Consider the following 21,459-nt stretch of genomic DNA (forward strand, 5'->3'; position numbering starts at 1 on the left):
CGCGTGTACGCACGTCGCGATGCACCGCACAGAAGGAGCTATTACTTGAAGGCAAGAGGGAGAAGGTGAAGTAGATGGATTCCACCCAACTGGGTGACCATGATTGCTGAAACAAATTACTAAATAAACGCTTGAAAAAACCACAAAGATGAAAAAAAAAAAAAAAATACCCTTAAAAGTGCGCCCCTTAATAATGGTGCCCTAGACAGCCGCCTACTCTGCCTACCCCTGATCCCTGCAGTGAGCACCAACCATTTGGTTTTTTGGTGTGCTATTAATATGGACATGGTCTTGCGGTAACATGGTTGTGGTTTAACGTGGGTGTGGTCTAAAAACAGGGAGTGGCTAACACTGGCTTCCGTTATCGGCCCTCCACCATGTAGATTAGAAAAATTCCGGCCCTCGGTACCATAGAAGTTGGACAGCATTGCTCTACATCATAAAAAAAGTTAACTCTAGGGTGCACAACCCTTCAAAGAATGGAATTTTTTGTGCACGGACATCAGGCAAACAAGACCACAAGTGTGTTTACTTGCAAGTGAGCTCATGTTATAAAGACCAGAGGGCTCGTATACAAAACTGCTGGCAAAATGAAAACGAATAAGTTGGAAATGTTTTTGAAATCTGAAAACTTTGACCAATTTTTTTTTTCACTTCAAACATCTATAAATATGGTTCATAGAGTCATTTTTTTCTATTACTTTACTATACTATAGTTATATCATCTATGTAATGTCTACAGTGTGTTTAGGTGCGAGAACCTTTAATGGATGGCATCAATGTGTATCCATTTTCTGCATGTGGTTAAGATGGTATAAAATGATTTTGTTGTAATTCATACTTACAATACAGGTATAGAACACCAGGTTCTATAATAGTGAGCCATGCCTTGTTTATCCATAACAATTGCTGGTAAGTAATGGGAACTGTATTGACAAAGCAGGTTGCTAGTTTTCATCAAATAGAAAGTCAACCCACATAATTTAGTTGCATGTCAATTGCCTATATCTCATTGTTATTCGTGATACCTTCTTATTTACATTATGCCTTATTATTTCATTTAAATAAACAGATAAAACCAGTGAACCCTGCAGAACTCGTTCCCCCCTTTTTAAGAGCTGTTAAATTGTTATTCTGTTGATGCTGAATGTTGACTTCTGCAGTCTAGCTGTCAATCACTGCTCCTCTTTTTTTTTTTTTTTCCAAATGTCACATCCACGGTGTCTTGTATAATGCTATGGAGGCAATGACTGGCACAACTTCATTAAGCAAAGTGCTGACTGACAGGCACTTAGAAAGATTGCTTCCATACTCCTAAACTGTTCTCTGCTACTTTATCTTAACTCCTGTCTTCAGTTTTTGCATACAAAATGTTTAATATGTTAACCCCATCCTTTAACATCTATATCATCTATAAATATATCTATCATCTGCTATATATCTACTATCTAGCTGTCTATCTATTAATTATCTATCTACTATCTATCTATCATCTATCTATCTATTAATCATCTATCTATCTATTAATCATCTATCTATTATCTATCTATCTGTCTATCCATTAATCATTTATCTTTCTACTATCTGTCTGTTTATCTGTCTGTCTATCTGTCTGTCTATCTATTATCTATCTGTTTATCTATCTATCTATTATCTATCTATCTACTATCTATCATCTATAAAAATATCTATCCTCTATCTATCTGTCTATCTATTAATCATCTATATATCTACTATCTATCTATCTAGCTGTCTATCTATCAATCACCTGTCTATCATCCGTCTATCTATCATCTATCTATCCATCTTTTTGTCTGCCTATCTATCTATCTATCTATCTATCTATCTATCTATCTATCTATCATCTATCTATCTATCTATCCATCTGTTTTTGTCTATCTATCATCTATCTAGCTACTATCTATTTGTCTATCTATCATCTATCTATCTACTATATATCTATCATCTATTTATCTATCTATCTACTATCTATTTATCTGTCTATATATCTATCATTTATCTATCTATTTATCTATCATCTATCAATAGATCTAATATCTATCATTTATCTATTTATCTAGATACCATATATCTGTCTGTCTACAGTCTTTGACTTAGATACCCCTTACTCCATAATTATGTACCACACTTAGTATCCTTAGTGCCCAAAGGATTGCCACCCTACTAGCGATGTGCAGGTCCAGTGAAAAACTTATTTCACACCTGACTTTAGCCGGAAAAACTTTCCTTTGTAGGACCAGCACCCAACCCCTACCCGAGTCTTCTCAATCTGTACACTACTTTTGTGTGTGCCTCTGGTTCCAAGACAGGGCAATCTACAGGGGAGTATACATCCTAGTTTGACCCACACCCAACCCTAACCCACAATGTTTTGCCAAATTTCAAACCAAATCTGCCTAACTGGTGGTCAACCCCCACATCATATACCCTGTTTTTGGTGCATATAAGAGATCCCAAGTTCCAGGATATCAATCTGCAAACTATGGAGAGTAAAGGTGGCCACACACGGGCAGATTAAAGATGCTGATAGTCGTCCTTTGGACTGATTAAACAGTTTAGATGCGCATGTGAGGGGGCATCCGACAGGTCCCCCCCATCAATATCTGGCCAAAAATCAGCCTTATATTGATCGGGCATTTTTCCTGTGGTCGAGGACCGCATCGGATAGTTGATGCGGTCACACGATCCGTCTGCACCCATTTCCTTTATATAATCCGATCGATTGGCCTAAGGCCGAACACTCGGATTAACCTGATATCGCCATGCCATTAGTGAGATTTTCTCTTTTGGCGACCTTGCCAAACGAGTGGATCTTATCGTTTATGGCCACCTTAATTCTGCAGGTACTTGTTCCCTTGCAAATAAATGGCTCTTTGTGATGCAAATAAAACATTAACGTTTGAAGTGCAATAACTTTTGAGCACAGTTTGATTTCCCTTAATGTTTCAATATCCAATCCAAGTTGTCCTCGATTATCTCTTAAAAAAAGTTGTACTCAAGCAACTTGTTTCTACAGTAATTGTCGAAGTGCCTCTAGAAGGACACGTTAATCCTCTACGGAACTATTTTCGGCGTTTTGTGACATTTGCTAGTAAAAATATTTTCTAATTGAACCATGGCATTTGCTTCCATATCAATTTTGAATGATGATTTTGAGCGGCGCAGACTGAAGTCTATATTTCATGTCTTTTATCACCCATTAATTTTTTACGAGCTCACATTATGCACTAGTCTTTTTAACAATTGATGATGCTCAGCGGATGAGTTTAATTTAGCTCCTGTCAGCGCATAGGAATAAGTTTTACATTCATGAATCTTGTATTTGGGCCACGTTTCTTTTTAGTACTTGTATATTTCCCGGTGTAACTTGATTTCTTGTGTTGTCTGGATTGTTCTAGTATTTTGTGGTGTTCTCTCTCACTGAAGTGACACCCTTTCCAGCCTCTGTATCAAATTGCAGTCTTTCTGCTGCTTCTGCAACAATAAGCGTTTGTATGATGAGCTCATGGTGCAGAGACTTCTGAGCTGAGCCAATGTTGCAGTAAAATATTAAATGAGTCTGCAGGTACAATTCATTTTCTATGATCTCTTCAGAACTTCAGAGGCCAATCCCATGAACCATGTTTTTTCTATTTTAATCAAACATACTCACGTAAATATAGATATAGTTATAAAAAATTCTATTGCTGTGAGCTAATTCATTCATGTTGACAAAATATGTCAGTTAATAGGTTTTCTTAGTTTTGAATATGACATTTCATGGCTGTTATATTATATTTATTAGTATTCCACTCCATTTTCTAGAGTCACCCTATCTTTCCCTATGACCACCACCAATTTCTACACATTATCGGCTGGCCAAATCTTTGCTTTTCTTCCTTATGCTGCTTAAGGGCAATTTTTGCTAAAAATAAGTGCAGGTATAGGATCCGTTATTCAGAAACCCATTATCCAGAAAGCTCCAAATTAAGGGAATGCCATCTCCCATAGACACCATTTTAATCAAATAATTAAAATTTTTAAAACATGTTACCTTTTTTTACTGTAATAATAAAACAGATTAATCCTTATTGGAGGTTAAACAATACTATTGGGTTTATGTTTCAATTATTTTTAAGTAGACTTGGTGAGTTTTAATCTCCGAATGCAAAAATCACAATTTTTTTTATAAAATCAGACTTTTAAAAATTCACGAATGTTTTGGAATTTATTGGCAAAGTCCGAATCAGAAAATCTGGCATCTCAGACCTGTTGAGGTTGAATTTAAGTCAATGGAAGAAGTCCCAATGATTTTTTGATGTGCTCTGGGTTTCGTGCAATACCCCAAAGTTTTCAGGCAAAAATCTGGTTTTTCAGGTGAAAAATACGAAAAAATCATGATAGTCGGATAAAAAATCCAAAAAAATAGTGAAAATTAGGGATGGGCGAATTTTTTTGCCTTGTTTCGCCATGGAAATGACGCCCATAGACTTGTATGGCATTCATGCGTCAAAAAAAAAGGCACCCATAGACTTTAATGAGTGTCTGCGACATTTCGCCAGCGGTGAATTTTTGGTGAAGTGAAACGGGTCAAATTTGCCCATCCCTAGTGAAAATCAGATTTTTTTTTCCCCGCGAAGCAAATTTTCGGGAAAATGTAATTATAAAGGAGTGTAAAAAACCGAGCGAATTTGATCGGAGTTTGTAGCAGAAAATATTGAGATAGATTCGGACTTTGATAAATAACCCCCTAAAAGTGTGGAGATCCAAATTATGGAGAGACCCTTTACCCTGGAATGCCAGGTTCCAAGCATTCTGGATAACAGGTCCCATACCTGTACTGAAAATGCATTTATTATGATATTTTTTTAAATTAAAAAAAACAATGTTTTCTAAATTGTTTGCCATTGCAAAGCACTAACAAAGCACAGTTTTGTTTTTATGTTTTATGTCACAAAAGAGCCAAATTGAAATGCAGAACCCTCAGCACCTGAGCTATGGTTATTTTAAGCAGTTGCACAGCTTCTACACATATTTCCCCACAAACTGCTAATGAGTCTTCATGAGATAAACCACTGACCAGTTTGAATCTGGCCCAATATTAAGGGATTTTGGAGAATATTATAATAACTGACAATAATATCCACTGAATTAAAAATGTAGTTCTAAGCGAGATTCTGTCCCTTAAATATAACGGCTCTTTCTTAGGAAGTAAAGCTTAGTGCTCTAGTGCATGTCACTTTCATTTTTTTAAGGTATTTGATATATTATTGCAGTAAATGTCAGTAAGTAAATTAAGAAATATACAGTATCAGCTTCACTTATCTCTTAATGGGTCAGTGGTGCCAAAAGGGTTCTAAAGATTCATTTTTTTCTTAGTGCTCCTTTTATGAAGCAGTTTAATTGTTAAAGGAGAAGGAAACCCCCAGGGCGCTAAACCCCTCCCCCCCTCCCCTGTGCTGCCCCCCCTCCCTCCTCCCCCCTGGCCTACCTGTCCCCCTGGGCAAATGCCCCTAACTTTTTACTCACCCCTCTGCGCAGGTCCTGTCCACGGAGTACGCAGTCGCCATCTTCTCCCACGCGCGTCTTCTTCCTGCTCTGATCGGCGTTTTCTGGCGCATGCGCAGTAGGAACAGGTACCGGTACGGCTCTACTGCGCATGCGCCGAATGTCACGAAGTGAAATCGGAAAACTTTGTGACATTCGGCGCATGCGCAGTAGAGCCGTACCGTACCTGTTCCTACTGCGCATGCGCCAGAAAACGCCGATCAGAGCAGGAAGAAGACGCGCGTGGGAGAAGATGGCGACTGCGTACTCCGTGGACAGGACCTGCGCAGAGGGGTGAGTAAAAAGTTAGGGGCATTTGCCCAGGGGGACAGGTAGGCCAGGGGGGAGGAGGGAGGGGGGGCAGCACAGGGGAGGGGGGGAGGGGTTTAGCGCCCTGGGGGTTTCCTTCTCCTTTAAAAAGAATAAAATAATATTCTTTAAAAGCCTCAGTTACTGGAGGATGCCTCTCATCCCATGTCCAGTGACTTATGTCACTTACATTTACACTGGACTGGTGCACCCCTTTTAAAACTGAACTGATATAGTGGATGCATATGAACAAGGCAAACGTGGATTCTTTAAAGAGGAGGAGTGCTGGTCAAGGGTAAGAGGTAAGAGATTAGTCACTGTGGGAGGGTGCCTATTTTTAACAAAATTGAATTTAGGCAATAAAATAACAATAAACATATTTTTGGAAATTGTGCCCCCCCCCCTTACAAAATCTTTATGCTCTTGACAGGTTTCTTCTACTTACCCCTGGCAATAATTGGCATATTTTCTTAAAGGACAAGTCAAGCCCAAAATAAAATTTTGCATAATAAAAGAAAATATAATTCTAAGCATATTTCCAATATACATGTATTGACAATTTTCAGTGTTTTAAAAGTTATTTGTAAAAACAATTGCTATGAAAGCAGCATTTGCTGAACTCCTGGTTGTTACTTTTTAAACAATGTTGCAAAAGTCTTAGCTCCCCCAGCAAAGACAGGTCTGTTAATCAGCTGCCTTGTCTATTGTAACAGCAGTCTGAACCACCAGGACAGAGAATAGAAAGGGACAGACCAACACTGCTTTTAGTAGCAATATACAAATAACTTGAAAAAACATAGAAAATGAGTAATGAATGTATATTGCAAAGTTGCTTAAAATTATGTTTTCTTTTATTAAAGAAAAATTTGTTTTTTGGGTTGACATTTCCTTTAACAAATAGATTAAGGGGGTTATTAGTTACGAAAATCTGAATTTATCTCATATTTTACTAAGAAAAACCATGACCAAAATCCCATGCTTGATTTGACCTTATTAATAAATGAACTAACCCGTATTAATCGGATCGCGGAGAAATTCAATAAAATGAAACGAAAACCTGAATTGCTCAAATTTTTCAGGCTTTTTCCCCAAATCGCTCTGATTTTTTGATTTTTTGCCGAAATTTCTGAAAAAGTAATTTTTCGAGCTAAACCCAGAAAAGACCACAAAAATTCAAATTGAGATAGGTGATCCAGGATATCTGCCCCAAAAAGCCCAACAGATAAATTAAAGGATTTTGTAAATAACCCCCTTAAAATATTTTATGACTAGGTCTTCCCAAAAGGAGACCGTAGTGTCTATATGATTGATAAAGAGAGGGGGTTGGCTAGTAATTGTACAGTTGCGCTACAAAATTCACATCTTCACTTCTTCAACCATGGTGGAATATTTTTCCAAATCTGTGCTAGGATTGCTAGGATGCCATTATTATTCTCCCCTACCTACCATTATCAACCATTGGGATCAGAGACCTCCCCAACTTTCCCCCGTCTATCTAAGGTGGTGTCCAGGCATCATCTTTGTAGCAAGATACACTTCTCTAACAAGGCAGTGCAATGAATGTGCTATTGCAAAGCTAAAAATGCCTTAAAGGAAAACTATACCCCCCAAACAATGTAGGTCTCTATTAAAAGATACTGAGTAAAACAGCTCATGTGTAAAACCCTGCTTCATGTAAATGAACCATTATCATAATAATATACTTTTATAGTAGTATGTGCCATTGGGTTATTATAAATAGAAAATTGCCATTTTAAAAAATAAGGGCCGCCCCCTGAGATCGTAAGATTCACTTTGCACACATACAAACCACATGTTAGGTCACATGAGCCAATTAACAGACAGAGTTCTGCCTTTTGCTTCCTCACTTCTTCCTGTTACAGTTAGTTTTGTAGTATTTCTGGTCAGGTGATCGCTGAGGCAGCACAGATAGAGTCACTAAATGGTGGTTCAAGGCAAGAGATGTAAAAGGGCAATATTTATGTAAATATATATTCCAGTTTGGTAAGATTCTTTAATATGTCATCCAATTTGATAAAAACAATCTGTTGCTTAAAGGAGAAGGAAAGGTTAAAACTAAGTAAGCCTTATCAGAAAGGTTCATCTAAATACACCAGTAAACCCCCAAAGTAATGTTGCTCTGAGTCCCCTGTCAAAAGAAACACAGCATTTCTTTCCTTCTATTGTGTACTCATGGGCTTCTGTATCAGACTTCCTGCCTTCAGCTTAAACCTCATTGCCCTGGGCAAGAGCATGCTCAGTTTGCTCCTCTCCTCTCCCCCCACCCCTCCCTTTTCTACTGTAATCTGAGCCCAGAGCAGGGAGAGACTCAGGCAGGAAGTGATGTCACACCACATTAATACTGCAGCTCCTATTCTAAACAAACAGAGAGTTTGTAGAGCTTTTTACTCAGGTATGGTAAAACATTCTACAGAATAAATATAGCATTCTAGCTTGCACTATTGCAGCTAATCTATTGGCAATAAAATGCCTCCGTAGCTTTCATTCTCCTTTAAGTATTCATTTTGGGGGTAAAGTTTTCCTTTAAAGGAGAACTAAAGCGTAACTAAAGAAGTAGACTAGAAATGTTGTACATTATGTTTTGGGCTTCTGTACCAGCCCAAGGCAACCACAGCCATTTAGCAGTAAAGATCTGTGTCTCCAAAGATGCCCCAGTAGCTCCCCATCTTCTTTTTTGCTGATTCACTGCACATGCTCTGTGCTGTGTCACTTACTGAGCTTAGGGACCCACTCACAATATACAGTACACATAGAATAGAAATGTCACAATATAAGGCTGATTAGTCATTAATACAGATAATCACTACATGGCAGCACAGAAACCAGTGCAATTAGCACCAGAATTTAATAATCAGCCTTGTAGCATCAGCTTATATTACAGACCAACCTCATTTTCTGCTGGATAATTTGCGACGACCCCTAAGCTTAGCTTCTCAACAGCTGCTCAGAGCCCACTGAGCATGTGAGTGTCACAGACACTTTCCAAGATGGTGACCCCCTGTGACAAGTTTGAAGTCCTGGATCATTGCTGCTAGTGAGAAGCTTAAACTTTTGGCTGGTGCAATAAGTTCAGTATATAAAATTTGGCATTTTTAACCATATTTATTTTTAGGGTTTAGTTCTCCTTTAACAACAATGTCTGGGTTGCAGTTTAATGCATCATAGCAGTTTCAAATCACATATTAGGACACAGCAATAAACTATTTCTCTGAAAAGCATTGAACCATAAACGTATCCAAATATCCACTGCCACTCTAATTAGACTGCCAACAGTGGAATTATTTCACAAACAGGTTTAGATTAATGAGGCTTTTACCAACACTTACAGCAAATGCCAACTTTAAAATGGAAAGACATTATTATTACCTGATAAACAGCTTGTTAAGGCAGTAAAGTACAGTAAATACAACATTGCCTATGCCGGTAACACAGCACAGAAAAACTCTGAAAATGGCACGTATAAAATAGTATTTGCAGTTGTCAGCAAGAAAGGCAAATCAATGTATAGTATATTTCATTTCATTAATAAAATTATGTTTGTACAAGGCATTGTATTCTGCTAGGGTTTTACCAGTAAGTACCATTTGCGTCAGAGTACAATGTAGAAAGCGCCTTTTGTCAGCTCAGCAAACATTTGTTGTTTTAGGATTATTTGAAGAACTGAAGTTGGAAACTGAATGGGGAATGAGAGGAACATCAGCAGGGGTTAGATAAACCAACACAGCACAGCCAATCTTGCTTTATATTAAGGGCAAACAATGGCAAGGAAGCCATTAAAGTATGTTTTAGCTGAGCTTAAAGAAGCGCAAGTGAATGACTGCATTGAGGCTTCAAGATATCTAAGCACCATTTTTAATGTGTTTTGGTTTTGAAAGTGTGGTACTAGGTGCCATTAAGTTATGCGCATACCACGACGGTATGTAGTGCAAAAGTAAATCTCACTAACCTTAAAGGAGAAGGAAAGGTTAAAACTAAGTAACCCTTATCAGAAAGGTCCATCTAAATACACCAGTAAACCCTAGTGCTGCTCTGAGTCCTCTGTCAAAAGAAAAACTGCATTTCTTTCCTTCTATTGTGTACACATGGGCTTCTGTATCAGACTTCCTGCCTTCAGCTTAAACCTCCTTGCCCCGGGCGTGAGCATGCTCAGTTTGCTCCTCCCCCCCCCCCCCGCTGTAATCTAAGCCCAGATCTGTAAATGAACAGGGAGAGACTCAGGCAGGAAGTGATGTCACACCAAGGTAATACTGCAGCTGCTATCGTAAACAAACAGATCTTCAAGAGCTTTTTACTCAGGTATGGTAAAACATTCTACAGAATAAATAGAGCATTCTAGCTTGTACTTTTGCAGCTAATCCATTGAATAAATTACCTCCTTAGCTTTCCTTCTCCTTTAAAAAAATCTGCTTCTGCAGTAATGATCGGTGGACCACCAGGCCTTGCTCATGGGGTTTGTGATATCTGAGTTGCACTCTAATGGAAAAGAATGTGAGCAATTTTTTGCTGCACCCTTCTATCCCTTTGGTTGCTTTAGTAATAATGTATAATCAATGTACATTTTCATTCTTATATTGCATCCCTAATTGTATAACTAATGTGGGGTTTTTAATTTCATCAGAATGTATAAAGAATAGTAAACCATCAGGGATTCACAAAAATAGCTTTAAACATTAGTAAATAGACCTAGTGGCGGGACAGACTTTGTTGATCCCTCTATGCACCATAACTTGCACCATACATTTTAATGGGAAAATAGGTGTGGCTGTTTGTGAAATAGATTATACTGTTCCTACACTCACTATTGTAGCTCAGATTTTATTGGTATGGTTGCTATATAGCACCCATGGAAATGCAAAGTAGGTTTGCTGCATCTATACTTGCAGAGTAATCCAAGACAACAAGTCCCCAAGAACAGATTGTATGGAATAATATCCAACAACAAGGTAAAACAATAAAAAATATAAGCTATTAAGGTCAGGAGACATAAAGGAGCAAATACAGCCACCTGTGTCCCATGTTATGAGAAATACATCTAATAAGCAAATACAAGACATATTCCCCACTCACAAATGCCATAATTTATCACTTCCTAGTATCCTGTTAACTTAAAGGGATACTGTCATGGGAAAAAAAATGCAAAAGGAATCAATTAATAGTGCTGTTCCAGCAGAATTCTGCACTGGAATCCATTTCTCAAAAGAGCAAACAGATTTTTTTTATATTCAATTTTGAAATCTGACATGGGGCTAGACATGTTGTCAATTTCCCAGCTGCCCAAGTCATGTGACTTGTGCCTGCACTTTAGGAGAATTCCATGGGTCACACGTATGCGACTCCTGCAACTCCAATAGTGGAGCAAATAGTTGAACCTCAACATGCAACAAGCAGGACAAGGTTTACCTTGAACCTGTTTTTGCCATATTGCACTTTGCTCCATTGTTTTGTAAAATAGGACCCGTGGCTAATTTATGAAGCTACAGTAGGTGCTAAATGTGTTAATTATTCATTATCTGATTAAGGTGATTGCTGATTGGTTCCTATTAGCAGCTGCACTTGTAATTCAGCCCCTTTGGGTCTCTCAAGAGGAAGTTGGGTGTTAAATGCACTTTACAAATAATCTTTGTAATATTGCTTTCTCTTTCCCCATCCACTTTTGCATATTAGATGGCCGATGTGATGTTGCCTGCCGCTCAAACACAATTCTATTCAATATTCTCTCCTAGTATTAACAGTCACTTTTTGTGCTTTATGCAGAGCGACTATTCAAGTGACACAGAAAGCGAAGACAACTTCCTAATGATGCCACCGAGGGACCATCTTGGCCTGAGTGTATTTTCTATGCTGTGCTGTTTCTGGCCTTTGGGTATTGCAGCATTTTATCTGTCACATGAGGTAAGTCTGAGCGTGTGGTTGACAGTTAACACATTTCTGTCAAATTGACCAGATAATGAACCTCTGCATTTTATATTCTCTTGCTGTATCTGATTAGCGTGTCACTAGATATATTTTTAGCGATGATCTGTCATTGAATAAATGAGACGTTTCTAAAAGCTGAATTAATATTCTCATTGGCAGGCAAATATATTTTATTGTTTAGGTCGACCAGATTGGCCTATTTAAATTAAATACTTATTTGTTGTTGACTTACGTGATTTGTTTCCTATACATTTTAGATGTAACTTGAATGTGTTTTTTTATAGTCACAAAACTCAGAGAAGGCACAGGGAAGGTGAAGCTATTGCTGTCACAATGTCACATGTATAAGAAATTGAATATCAGCTATACTGTATGGCCATTATTAGCTGACAAATCCCTTTACATATCTGTTTCATTTGGAGAGCTTCAGAAACAACAAGGTTATATCTACAGTACAGTGTATGGCTTAGTTAAATTAGCCAAATACAGTCATCAAGAAAATATTGCAATAACATTGTTAGTCTTTAAACTACCGTATATTGGTATTTCTGTTAGTGTCATATGTTTCCTGTTAGAAACAAAATGAATATATTATATATATCATCGATTTCTTTGGATATTAATTATACTGACAGCCTCCTACAGTCCTACTGCATTCAGTTCTCATTGTTAACCACAGTTTTAACACCAATAGACCTTAGTTTCTTCTATACATGCACAGGTTTGCAGTTTTTTAAATATTGTTAACCGCAATGAGTTTGTTACACCAGAATGATTTTATTCCTAAAAAATGCAATGATTTTGTTGTCGCTTTCTCCAAAAAGCAGTGTTTGTGTCTCAGTGACTTTATATCTAGTTTCTCAACTTTGAGATCTGCTCAATAGGAATAGAGAAAATCAATTCATGATGGCTTGTGTATCTGTTCCCTCTACCTCAAAGCTTTTAAAGCTGCTAATAGGTTGTGTTTTTGGGTTACCTGCTTGCATTAACGATTGTACATTTTTTTGCAGACAGGATGCACTGTTATATAAAATAAGGAAGGGAGGTTGCTGGAGTTTTTATCTGACCTCAAAATGTCATATAGCTAATAATGTATAAAAAAAAGTTACCACCTTATCTTCAAACTTAAACCAGTTGTTTTTTTAGCAAATATCTCTGCTAAAATTATGAATTACAATTCAATTTAAATCTTGGCATAGCAAGGGATGAGTAAGGGTCAAGGCACACACTCAGATTCGGGGAGATTAGTCGCCCGGCAACAAATCTCCTCTTCTTCGGGGAAACTAATCTCCCTAAACTGCCTCCCATCAGCTAGAATGTAAATCACCGGCGGGAGGCAGTTGAGGGAGATTAGTCGCCCCGAAGAAGAGGAGATTTGTTGCAGTGCGACTAATCTCCCCATATCTCAGCGTGTGCCCTGACCATAATAATTTACACAATACTTTACAGTACAGTGATCTCCAACCAGTGGCTCACTAGCAACATGTTGCTCACCGATCCCTTTGGATGCTGCTGTCAGTGGCCTCAAACCAGGTGCTTATTTTTAAATTTCTGGCTTGGTTGCAAAAATAAACAGTTGTACTGCCAAAAAGAGCCTCCTGTAGGCTGCCAGTCCACATAGGGACTACCAGTCAATCACAGCCCTTATTTGGCACCTCTAGGAACTTTTTCATACTTGTGCTGCTCCCTAACTCTTTTTAAATTTGAGTGTGGCTCATGGGTGAAAAGGTTGGGGACCCCTGCTTTACACTGATAATCCCAAGACCGTTATTACTGTATGGACTCTATAGGTCTAATTGTTGATGCTTTGGGTATGGGTAGATGAAGAAACTTATCAAAAGCCACACAATTTTGGCAGAGAAGATAACACTGGGGACTGGGCTGACTAAGCATAATGTTTATTTAGACTAAAACTGTTTCTAACATAACAATGATTGCATCTCACAAGTAAAAATCCATGTTTTTAATTTCCTGTGGTCAGAAATTCATGCAGTGGAACTTGTCTTGAAGTTACTTTAACACAAGGGTATCATTTACCATCAGCTAGCATTTACATCAGAATACTGGATGTTTTTGGAACCTAAGCTCCCAAATGATATTGCTCTTCAAGTTATTGGATTCATAATGTTACATTTTGAAAAAGCTATATAGCTACACATTATACATTAAATGGGAATTTAAAAAATGTACTTTAACTTTCCCCTACACCTTGGTAGTGTTGAATCCCTGGCTAGCTGCTCCCTTGCATATGTGGATGTGTTTTGGGGTAATTTTGGGTTATGTTTTGCAGTTATTCCTTCTCCTTTTTTCTTTGGCTTGCATACATACAGGGCATATACAGAACTACTAATGTTTTTTTTTCCATCTAGCTGTTTATATTCAAAAGGCCACAAATGTGGGAGGGAAGTCATGTAACTTTGTAACTATGTGCACCATCACCAACAGAATAAGTTCTGACTTTCATAAGTGATCTGCTCTAAATTATATACTTACTCAGAAGCGTTGCTGGCCCCTCCATCGCCTGCCGCCTTCCCCCCCCCATGCTCTCACCTTTTCTTTGTTTCTCAACTCACCTCTTTTGCGCAGCGCCCCTGTACTTACTATGTTGCCTGTATTCCATTGGCTTTGTCTCAAAAGTGTGCCCGTTGAAGGCTAAGGATAGAATAAGGAGCAATTGGTTGAGATTATAGTAAATTAGATTGAGGTGCCAGTGAGACACCGGGGGTCATTTAGTTATATGAAGGCAGTGTTCAAAAGCAAAAAATGGTCGCTTTTTACACTTCCACCCTCTGACCCTGAATTACTGCAGGTCTCTGCACTCCTTTTTGGAACATACAGACCTGCAGCTGCCCCCACTGAGGCTGCATTTGACAGTGCTGTATTTATGAGGGGTACAAAGAAAGGAGGCATACAGGCACCCCCTCCCTTTGCACCCTACTTATCTGATTCAGACTTGCAAAAGTGGAGTTTTCGTCTGGGGGAATATGAAATGCTCCCCATTGTCTCGACAGGATTGCTTGCTATGAGAACATCACAGTAAAAGCAAAAGGCTTTTAGTGAAGTGTCCTATAAATAACAACATTTTTCTAAATGTGTTTCTACCTCTATGTACCACTGAAGCTGTTGATATCCTGTGTCGTGTCACCTATATTGAATAAGATGTACACTGTGTTTGAGATGGAAGAGGACTAAATACATGATAAACACATAATTCAGCCCAACAATGCCCAAAAGAGTACACACTAACCCACTTTAAGGGGTTGTTCACCTTCCAAACTGTGTTTTCAGTTGAGATGTTTTCATATTGTCTACCAGAAATAAAGACTTCTTGCAATTGCTTTCCAATTTTTTTTTTTCTTCTAAATTTAAAGTTTAATGTCCCTATCTCTGGTGTTTCAGTCTGGCCACTCAGTAATCCAGGTGCAGATTCTGAACTGTTACAATTTGCTATATTAGTTGATACATTTCTCAGCAGCATCTGTGGAGTATTAGCAACTATTGTATCGATTCTAACAGCCGCCTTTAATAAAACTCAGGGATTCTGCTTAAGCATAGGGAGGGAAATCACGTGACTTTTTGTCACAAAGCAAGAAAGCCAAAAAAGTTTTCCCCTTCCCACCCCTAATTTGCATATGCAAATTAGGGTTCGGTATTCAGCCAAATCTTTCACAAAGGATTCGGGGGTTCAACCGAATCCAAAATAGTGATTCAATGCATCCCTAATTATAATAGAGTCTATGAGAGATGGCCTTTCCGTAATTTGGAGCATTCAAGGGACATTTTGAATGACGCATTCATTTCTAGAGTAGATGTAATCATGTGTGTTTAGGAACAAAGATTCGTATTATTGGTAGCTGGGGATACATGAAATGGCGTTACAGCAAAAGCCATTTGCCTACTAGACTGCTGTTCCACTATTGATAAACAGTAATCTATTACTGAAATATATGTCTGTATTGTAAGGGGCACAGATGGAGCTATAGTAGGAGCTGTAGTAGGAAGTTATATACAGAATATATGGTGGCCATACAAAATAGGAAGAAGTTCTAATGGAATATCATGCAGTAATTCAATCAAAATTCAATAACCATATTCAACTGATTTCATTAGAACTGATCAAATAAGGCTGATCAGATAGTTTGGCCTTATGGATCATATGGAAGCCTAGGTACAGTGCTGGGTTTCAACCCTAAGCACCCCTAGGCCACTTGTACCCTCACTGCTCGCACACTACCACCCGCTCACACCCCCATCACTTGCACCACTACACCCCCAAATATTTGCCGCCCTAGGTCTGGGCCTTTTTGGCATGCCCACAAATCCAAGACTGTCAATAAAAATCTCTTCATGAAAGTCCACATCAATGTATCCATGTAGTCTTCAGCTGGCTGGATTCTGACTGACACATTTCTAGCAGATTTTTGGGCAGGCTGATCACTAGGCACCACACATGGATCAAAAAACTGTTCACTAAGCAGGCTGCTTTTATTGGCCTGTTTTTGACCAGATAAATACCTCCTCAAGACCTCAAGGAATTTCTTATCTTTCTCTTGAATCCATGGGTCTACATCTCAAGGATAATTATTCTTAATTTAGGAAGGCTGAACCAGTGCATTGGGGCTAGGTGTAAAGTTCTCCATTGTAAATAGCGTATAAAAACACACAAAACTGCAGTTGATTTTGCAATTTTCACTCAAGTTTATAAATGAGCCCTAAAAATTTAACAAAAAAAGTTGCCATTTAATGTGTCATATATATATATATATATATTTTTTAAAGGTTTAAAGCTGTGAGTGTGTTTTTGGGGTCAGGGTTAAACCAGTTATGTATGAACGCTAGTTGACTAGCATAGTAGTACATTTGCAGATGCGAAAGGGCTAATCCCCCCTTATCCAATGGGGCACGGAGTGTTAGCCTGTTGACTCTAGGGAGTTTGTTTGCCCAAATAAAGGGGAAGAGAATAGCGTCAATGTGTTTAAAGACCTGCGGGGGTATCCATATTGGGGCATTCTGGAAGAAGTATAGGAATTTGGGTAGGTATACCATTTTGAATAGGTTGACCCTGCCCCAGACCGTTAGAGGCAAGCCTGCCCTTTGGCTGACAGTAGTTTTGAAACCTTGTATCACTGGTTCAATGTTGTCTGTAACATAGTTTTGTGTGTTTGGCGAGATAATCACCCCAAGGTATTTAAAGCTGGATACCCACCGCAGCCCCTGAATTGCGTTTGTTCTCTGCCCAGCAGCTTCTAGATTAAATAAGATTGACTTCCCTTTATTTATAACCAGACTGCTGTATGTGCCAAACTTGTCAGCTAGGCAGAGCGCCAGTGTGAGTGAGTCATGTGGGTCTGCTAGGAGTAGTAGAAGATCATCTACATATAATGCAATTTTTTCCTCTAATTTCCCATATTTGAGTCCATTAATTTCAGGGGTTTGTCGGACCATAATGGCATAGGGCTCTATCGCTAAGGCGAAAAGGAGGGGAGAGAGGGGGCAGCCCTGCCTGGTGCCTCGGGTAAGAGGGAAGACTCTGGAGAGAGTGTTATTGACTCTGACCTGCGCAACTGGGTTTAGGTAGAGGAGTTTAAGCCAAGCTATGAAGGTAGGGCCTACGCAAAACTTCTCTAGGTTTTCCATAGGTAGGGCCATTCAACTGAGTCGAAGGCTTTAGTGGCGTCTAATGCCGCTATAAGTCTGGTACCTCTATTCGTATGAGTGGCCTGCATATGGGTATGTAACCTGCGTAATTTTATAGCCGTACTTTTATTGGGCATGAAGCCTGTTTGGTCTGGGTGGACAATCGAGGTTATAACTTTGTTAAGGCGTTTGGAGAGAATTTTGGCCAGAATTTTGACGTCTGTGTTTATAAGTGAAATGGGACGGTAGGAGTCGGTAGGAGTCGCAGAGGTCCGGGTCCTTCCCCTCCTAAGCACAATCATTGCGCAGTAGAACGACTGAGGGAGGGAGCCTGTATTGTGAGCCTCTAGAAGAGTGGTATGAAGTTGCGGGGCAAGTGTTTCACTAAGGATTCTGTACCAGGCTACCGGAAGCCCGTCAAGGCCTGGGGTCTTCCCTGATGGGAGACTGCCAATGGCGTCTATTACCTCTCCTAGTGTAATTGGGCTGTCTAGATAGGAGGATTCTGCTCTGGAAAGATTAGGAAAGGGGATTTCTTGTAAGAACTGTTCTAGTTCAGTGTCAGAGTATTTGACTCGTGAGGTATATAGGTCGGCAAAGTGGCATGCAAATATTTCTGCCATGTCTGTTGGGTCAGAGGTATATATGCCTGTATTTGTTTTGATCTTGGGAATCAGTGTAGACGGTTGGACCGCTTTTGCTAAAGTCTTCCCATTTTTATCTCCTTGGTAAAAGGATCTCTGGGCTGCATACAGTAGTTTTTTCCTGGTAATAGCCGTTTGTACTAGTTCTAAGTTTCTTTGGGCAATTACCAGTGCCTGGTGGTTAATGTGTCATATTTAATAGAGTATATTATGATGTTTTTTTTTAAGGCCAAACAAGGATCAGTCTCTTATTTCCACTAAATAATGGAATGGACTTCACCTATACTGGACAAGCAAATTATATTCTTTAAAGGGGAACTCTGGCTTCCAAACCAAAATTTGATAAAGAGGCCCACTTAACACAGAAACCCCTAATAAACCCATCACCATTATTGGTGTCTTCAAAAAGTATGAATACATGCCATTTTCTATGCTGTAATCCAGCTGTTTAAAGGAAGGAGGGACTAAAACACTGATGTTACCAATTGTAATAACTTCTCCACAGCTTACAGACAGCATGCAGGAACTACATAACCCACAATGCATTGCACTATGAGGTTCTGTTATTGAAATCACGTGTGCAGGGAATTGTGGGGTTAGGAGGATACAGGTTAAGGACTGATGGCAGTTGATACAAAGTAACAGTAGTCAGACAGCTCAGCAAAGTGGTCAGACAGATCAGCAGAAGAGCAGGGGGCTATGCTTAGGGAACTGTTCCAAACCATTACAAATCATGAAAAGTCTGCATATTTTTTTAATTGATGTATATTGCAAAGTTGCTTGAAATTGTGTTTACTTTTCAGAAAGCTTAAGTTATGTTTTTGTGGAGTTCCCCTTTAAGATTAATTTTAATCAACAATCCCTTTGATAACATTCTTCAGCTATAGTGAATTCTTCTTTAGTGTCATGAACTTTTAATCATATCTTAAACCATCCTTCAGAGTTTATTGAACATTATAGTTATATACCTTATATCCTTATCCATTTGGCTTGCAGTAATGGTAGCTTATTGGATTTGGTTTTGCAACGGCTTTTCTGCTTTTTAATATATGGATGTGCAGTTCTTAGAAGTGGGTCCATTTAGAAGATATTCCATTTCAAGTAACAATAATCTGAATACATCTGATAGCAGGCGGTAATGTTCTGTTGTTCATTATTTTGTTATCACAGCAGGTAAGTAGTAGAACAGTTAGTAAAAATCATATGATCAGTTGTTTTATCAAACTTAAATTTGTAAAAGTTGTACGGCCAGCCTGAATAATGCAGGAACAGGAATGTGATTGATCAGTAGCTGGACTGGCCTGAACAGACTCCAGATGAAATTAGATGTGTCTCTGTAATTTCCAGGTTGGATAAAGACACAATGAACAAGGCAAGACAAAATAGGAACTCAGCAGCACAAAGCAAGATAATGAAGAAGTTGAACAGGGTCAAGGGAATAGACAGTATCAGGAAAAAAAGAGAAAGGCAAAGAGAAGCAATGACCGCAGCTCTTATAAAGGAACCTTTTTCTAATGCATTTTTACCAGTACATAAAATAAGTCATTGAGCACAAACCAGGTTTCGCTGCCCAAAGAATCCGATATGTTACATGAGTTAGCTAAAAGACATATTCGCTATTTAAAAAATCCACGTCCAAAAAGAACCATTTCTATAAACAAACTTGTAATTTTACTTGCATGTCTTCAATGCAGCTTTCCCTGGAAATAGAGGGGTTGATGGATCGCTCTGTTAAAAATGATCAAGGGTTTCAGATATAAAGGGTTTTTTTTCACCTTTAAATCAACTTTTATTATGATGTAGAGAGTGCTATTCTGAGACATTTTGCAACTGATGTTCATTTTTTATTTTCAGATTATTTAGCTTTTTGTTCAGCATCTCTCCAGTTAAGACTTTTGTCAGCTAGCAACCAGCAACCAGACAATACTTTGAAAGAGAGTCAGGAATACTAATAGAACAGGGCCTACATAGAAATATAAGTAATAAAAAGTAACAGTAACGATTCAATTGTAGCCTGATAGAGGAATAATTTTGACTGCCTGTGTCAGTGACCCCCTTTTGAAAGATGGCTGCCGTGAAATGTGAATCAGCACCGAGGGATAAGTAAAAAGTTAGGGGCATTTCCCCTGGGGGGGGCAGCTAGGCTTGTTGGGGAGGAGGGGGGTCTATGTAGGGTAGGAGGGGTAGGATTTTTTTTTTTAAGTTAATGGTTAAATTCTCCTTTAACCATATTCTAACTCACAAATGTTGCCTTTGTAAGTCCCACACCTGTGTCATCTCCTTCTGTGCATTACTTCTGTTCATGCCTCTGGTTCCAAGACACAGAATTTTCAGGAGCGGTGGAGGAAAATACTTCCCCAGTCTGACCCACACGCAACCCTAACCCACAGTGGTTGGCCAAATTTCAACCCAAACCCACCTATCTGGTGATCAACCCAGATTAAGCCTCATATCACTGTTCTGGATTCCCCACTTCAATATTTCATAAATGAGCCTCATAAATTGGAGATTGACATTCAAATAATATTCTAACTTAACACGGCCATAAAAGCCACGATTTTGGTTATGGTTTGACCAAACCATCTGGCATTATAATCAAATAGCAGTCGGTCTTCAGATGCCTTATCTCAGGATGCAGATGGGAGAGAGGCTACAGCTTCTTCTTCCTTCATTGATCCACTCACCTTGTACTTCTCCCTTGGCTCAGGGGGGCAACTGTTTGGATGGCAGTTTGACCTCTGTATGATAGTCTTTCTTTCTGTGTATGTATTTCTCTCTATATATAAATAAAATGTTGAGAGTTGTATCCACGGAGGAAAGTAGAACTTCTGATTGTAAATTGGTTTACACCACTCCATAGCATACCATTAAAGACAATGATTCCTGTGCATGGACTACTGAAGAGGTGGAAAAAATACTGCATAATCATGTCCTTCCCGGGAAGAATTGTTTGAATTACACAAAAAGAATGAAATAAGTCAACTGTGTTTCATAAACCAAATCATTGTCATATTCGTTTTAGCTTTTTCTTCCCAAAATTACTTTAGCCTGACAACTTCAGGATGTCTCATTCTTGGCTCTTGGATTTGTCTAAACATGAATCAAGTGAACCAATTTTTACAGATTGCCATTTTCATAAAAGCCTCAAGGAAAGTTACCTGCAGAGTGTAAGTATATATCTCACAGTGGTAATATAATCCATCGCAGTGGTGAACTGAGGAGGCCAGAAGAGACTTTCAAGACCCGCTGACACAATTAAATTGAAAAGACAGTGGACAGCTGAGATTGAGACCTAGAAATCCTTTATTTTGGCCATATGGTGTAGAAGAAATCTGTCATTTATTTAGAGCAGCATGAGCACCACCAACGAATATACAAGTGGGCT

The 21,459-nt window shown here is 38.8% G+C and overlaps 1 protein-coding gene across 1 annotated transcript in view; it reads left to right on the plus strand.

Annotated features, from left to right (window-relative positions):
• Nucleotides 1-21,459, plus strand: part of syndig1.L (synapse differentiation inducing 1 L homeolog) — a 194,248-nt gene that overhangs the window by 113,184 nt on the left and 59,605 nt on the right. Inside the window, exon 3 of the mRNA XM_018262867.2 lies at nucleotides 11,632-11,769. Within this exon, the coding sequence (XP_018118356.1) occupies nucleotides 11,632-11,769 (138 nt within the window). The remainder of the gene's footprint in view (nucleotides 1-11,631; nucleotides 11,770-21,459) is intronic.

Source organism: Xenopus laevis, chromosome 5L (genome assembly GCF_017654675.1).
Source record: "Xenopus laevis strain J_2021 chromosome 5L, Xenopus_laevis_v10.1, whole genome shotgun sequence".
Classification (NCBI taxonomy): domain Eukaryota; kingdom Metazoa; phylum Chordata; class Amphibia; order Anura; family Pipidae; genus Xenopus; species Xenopus laevis.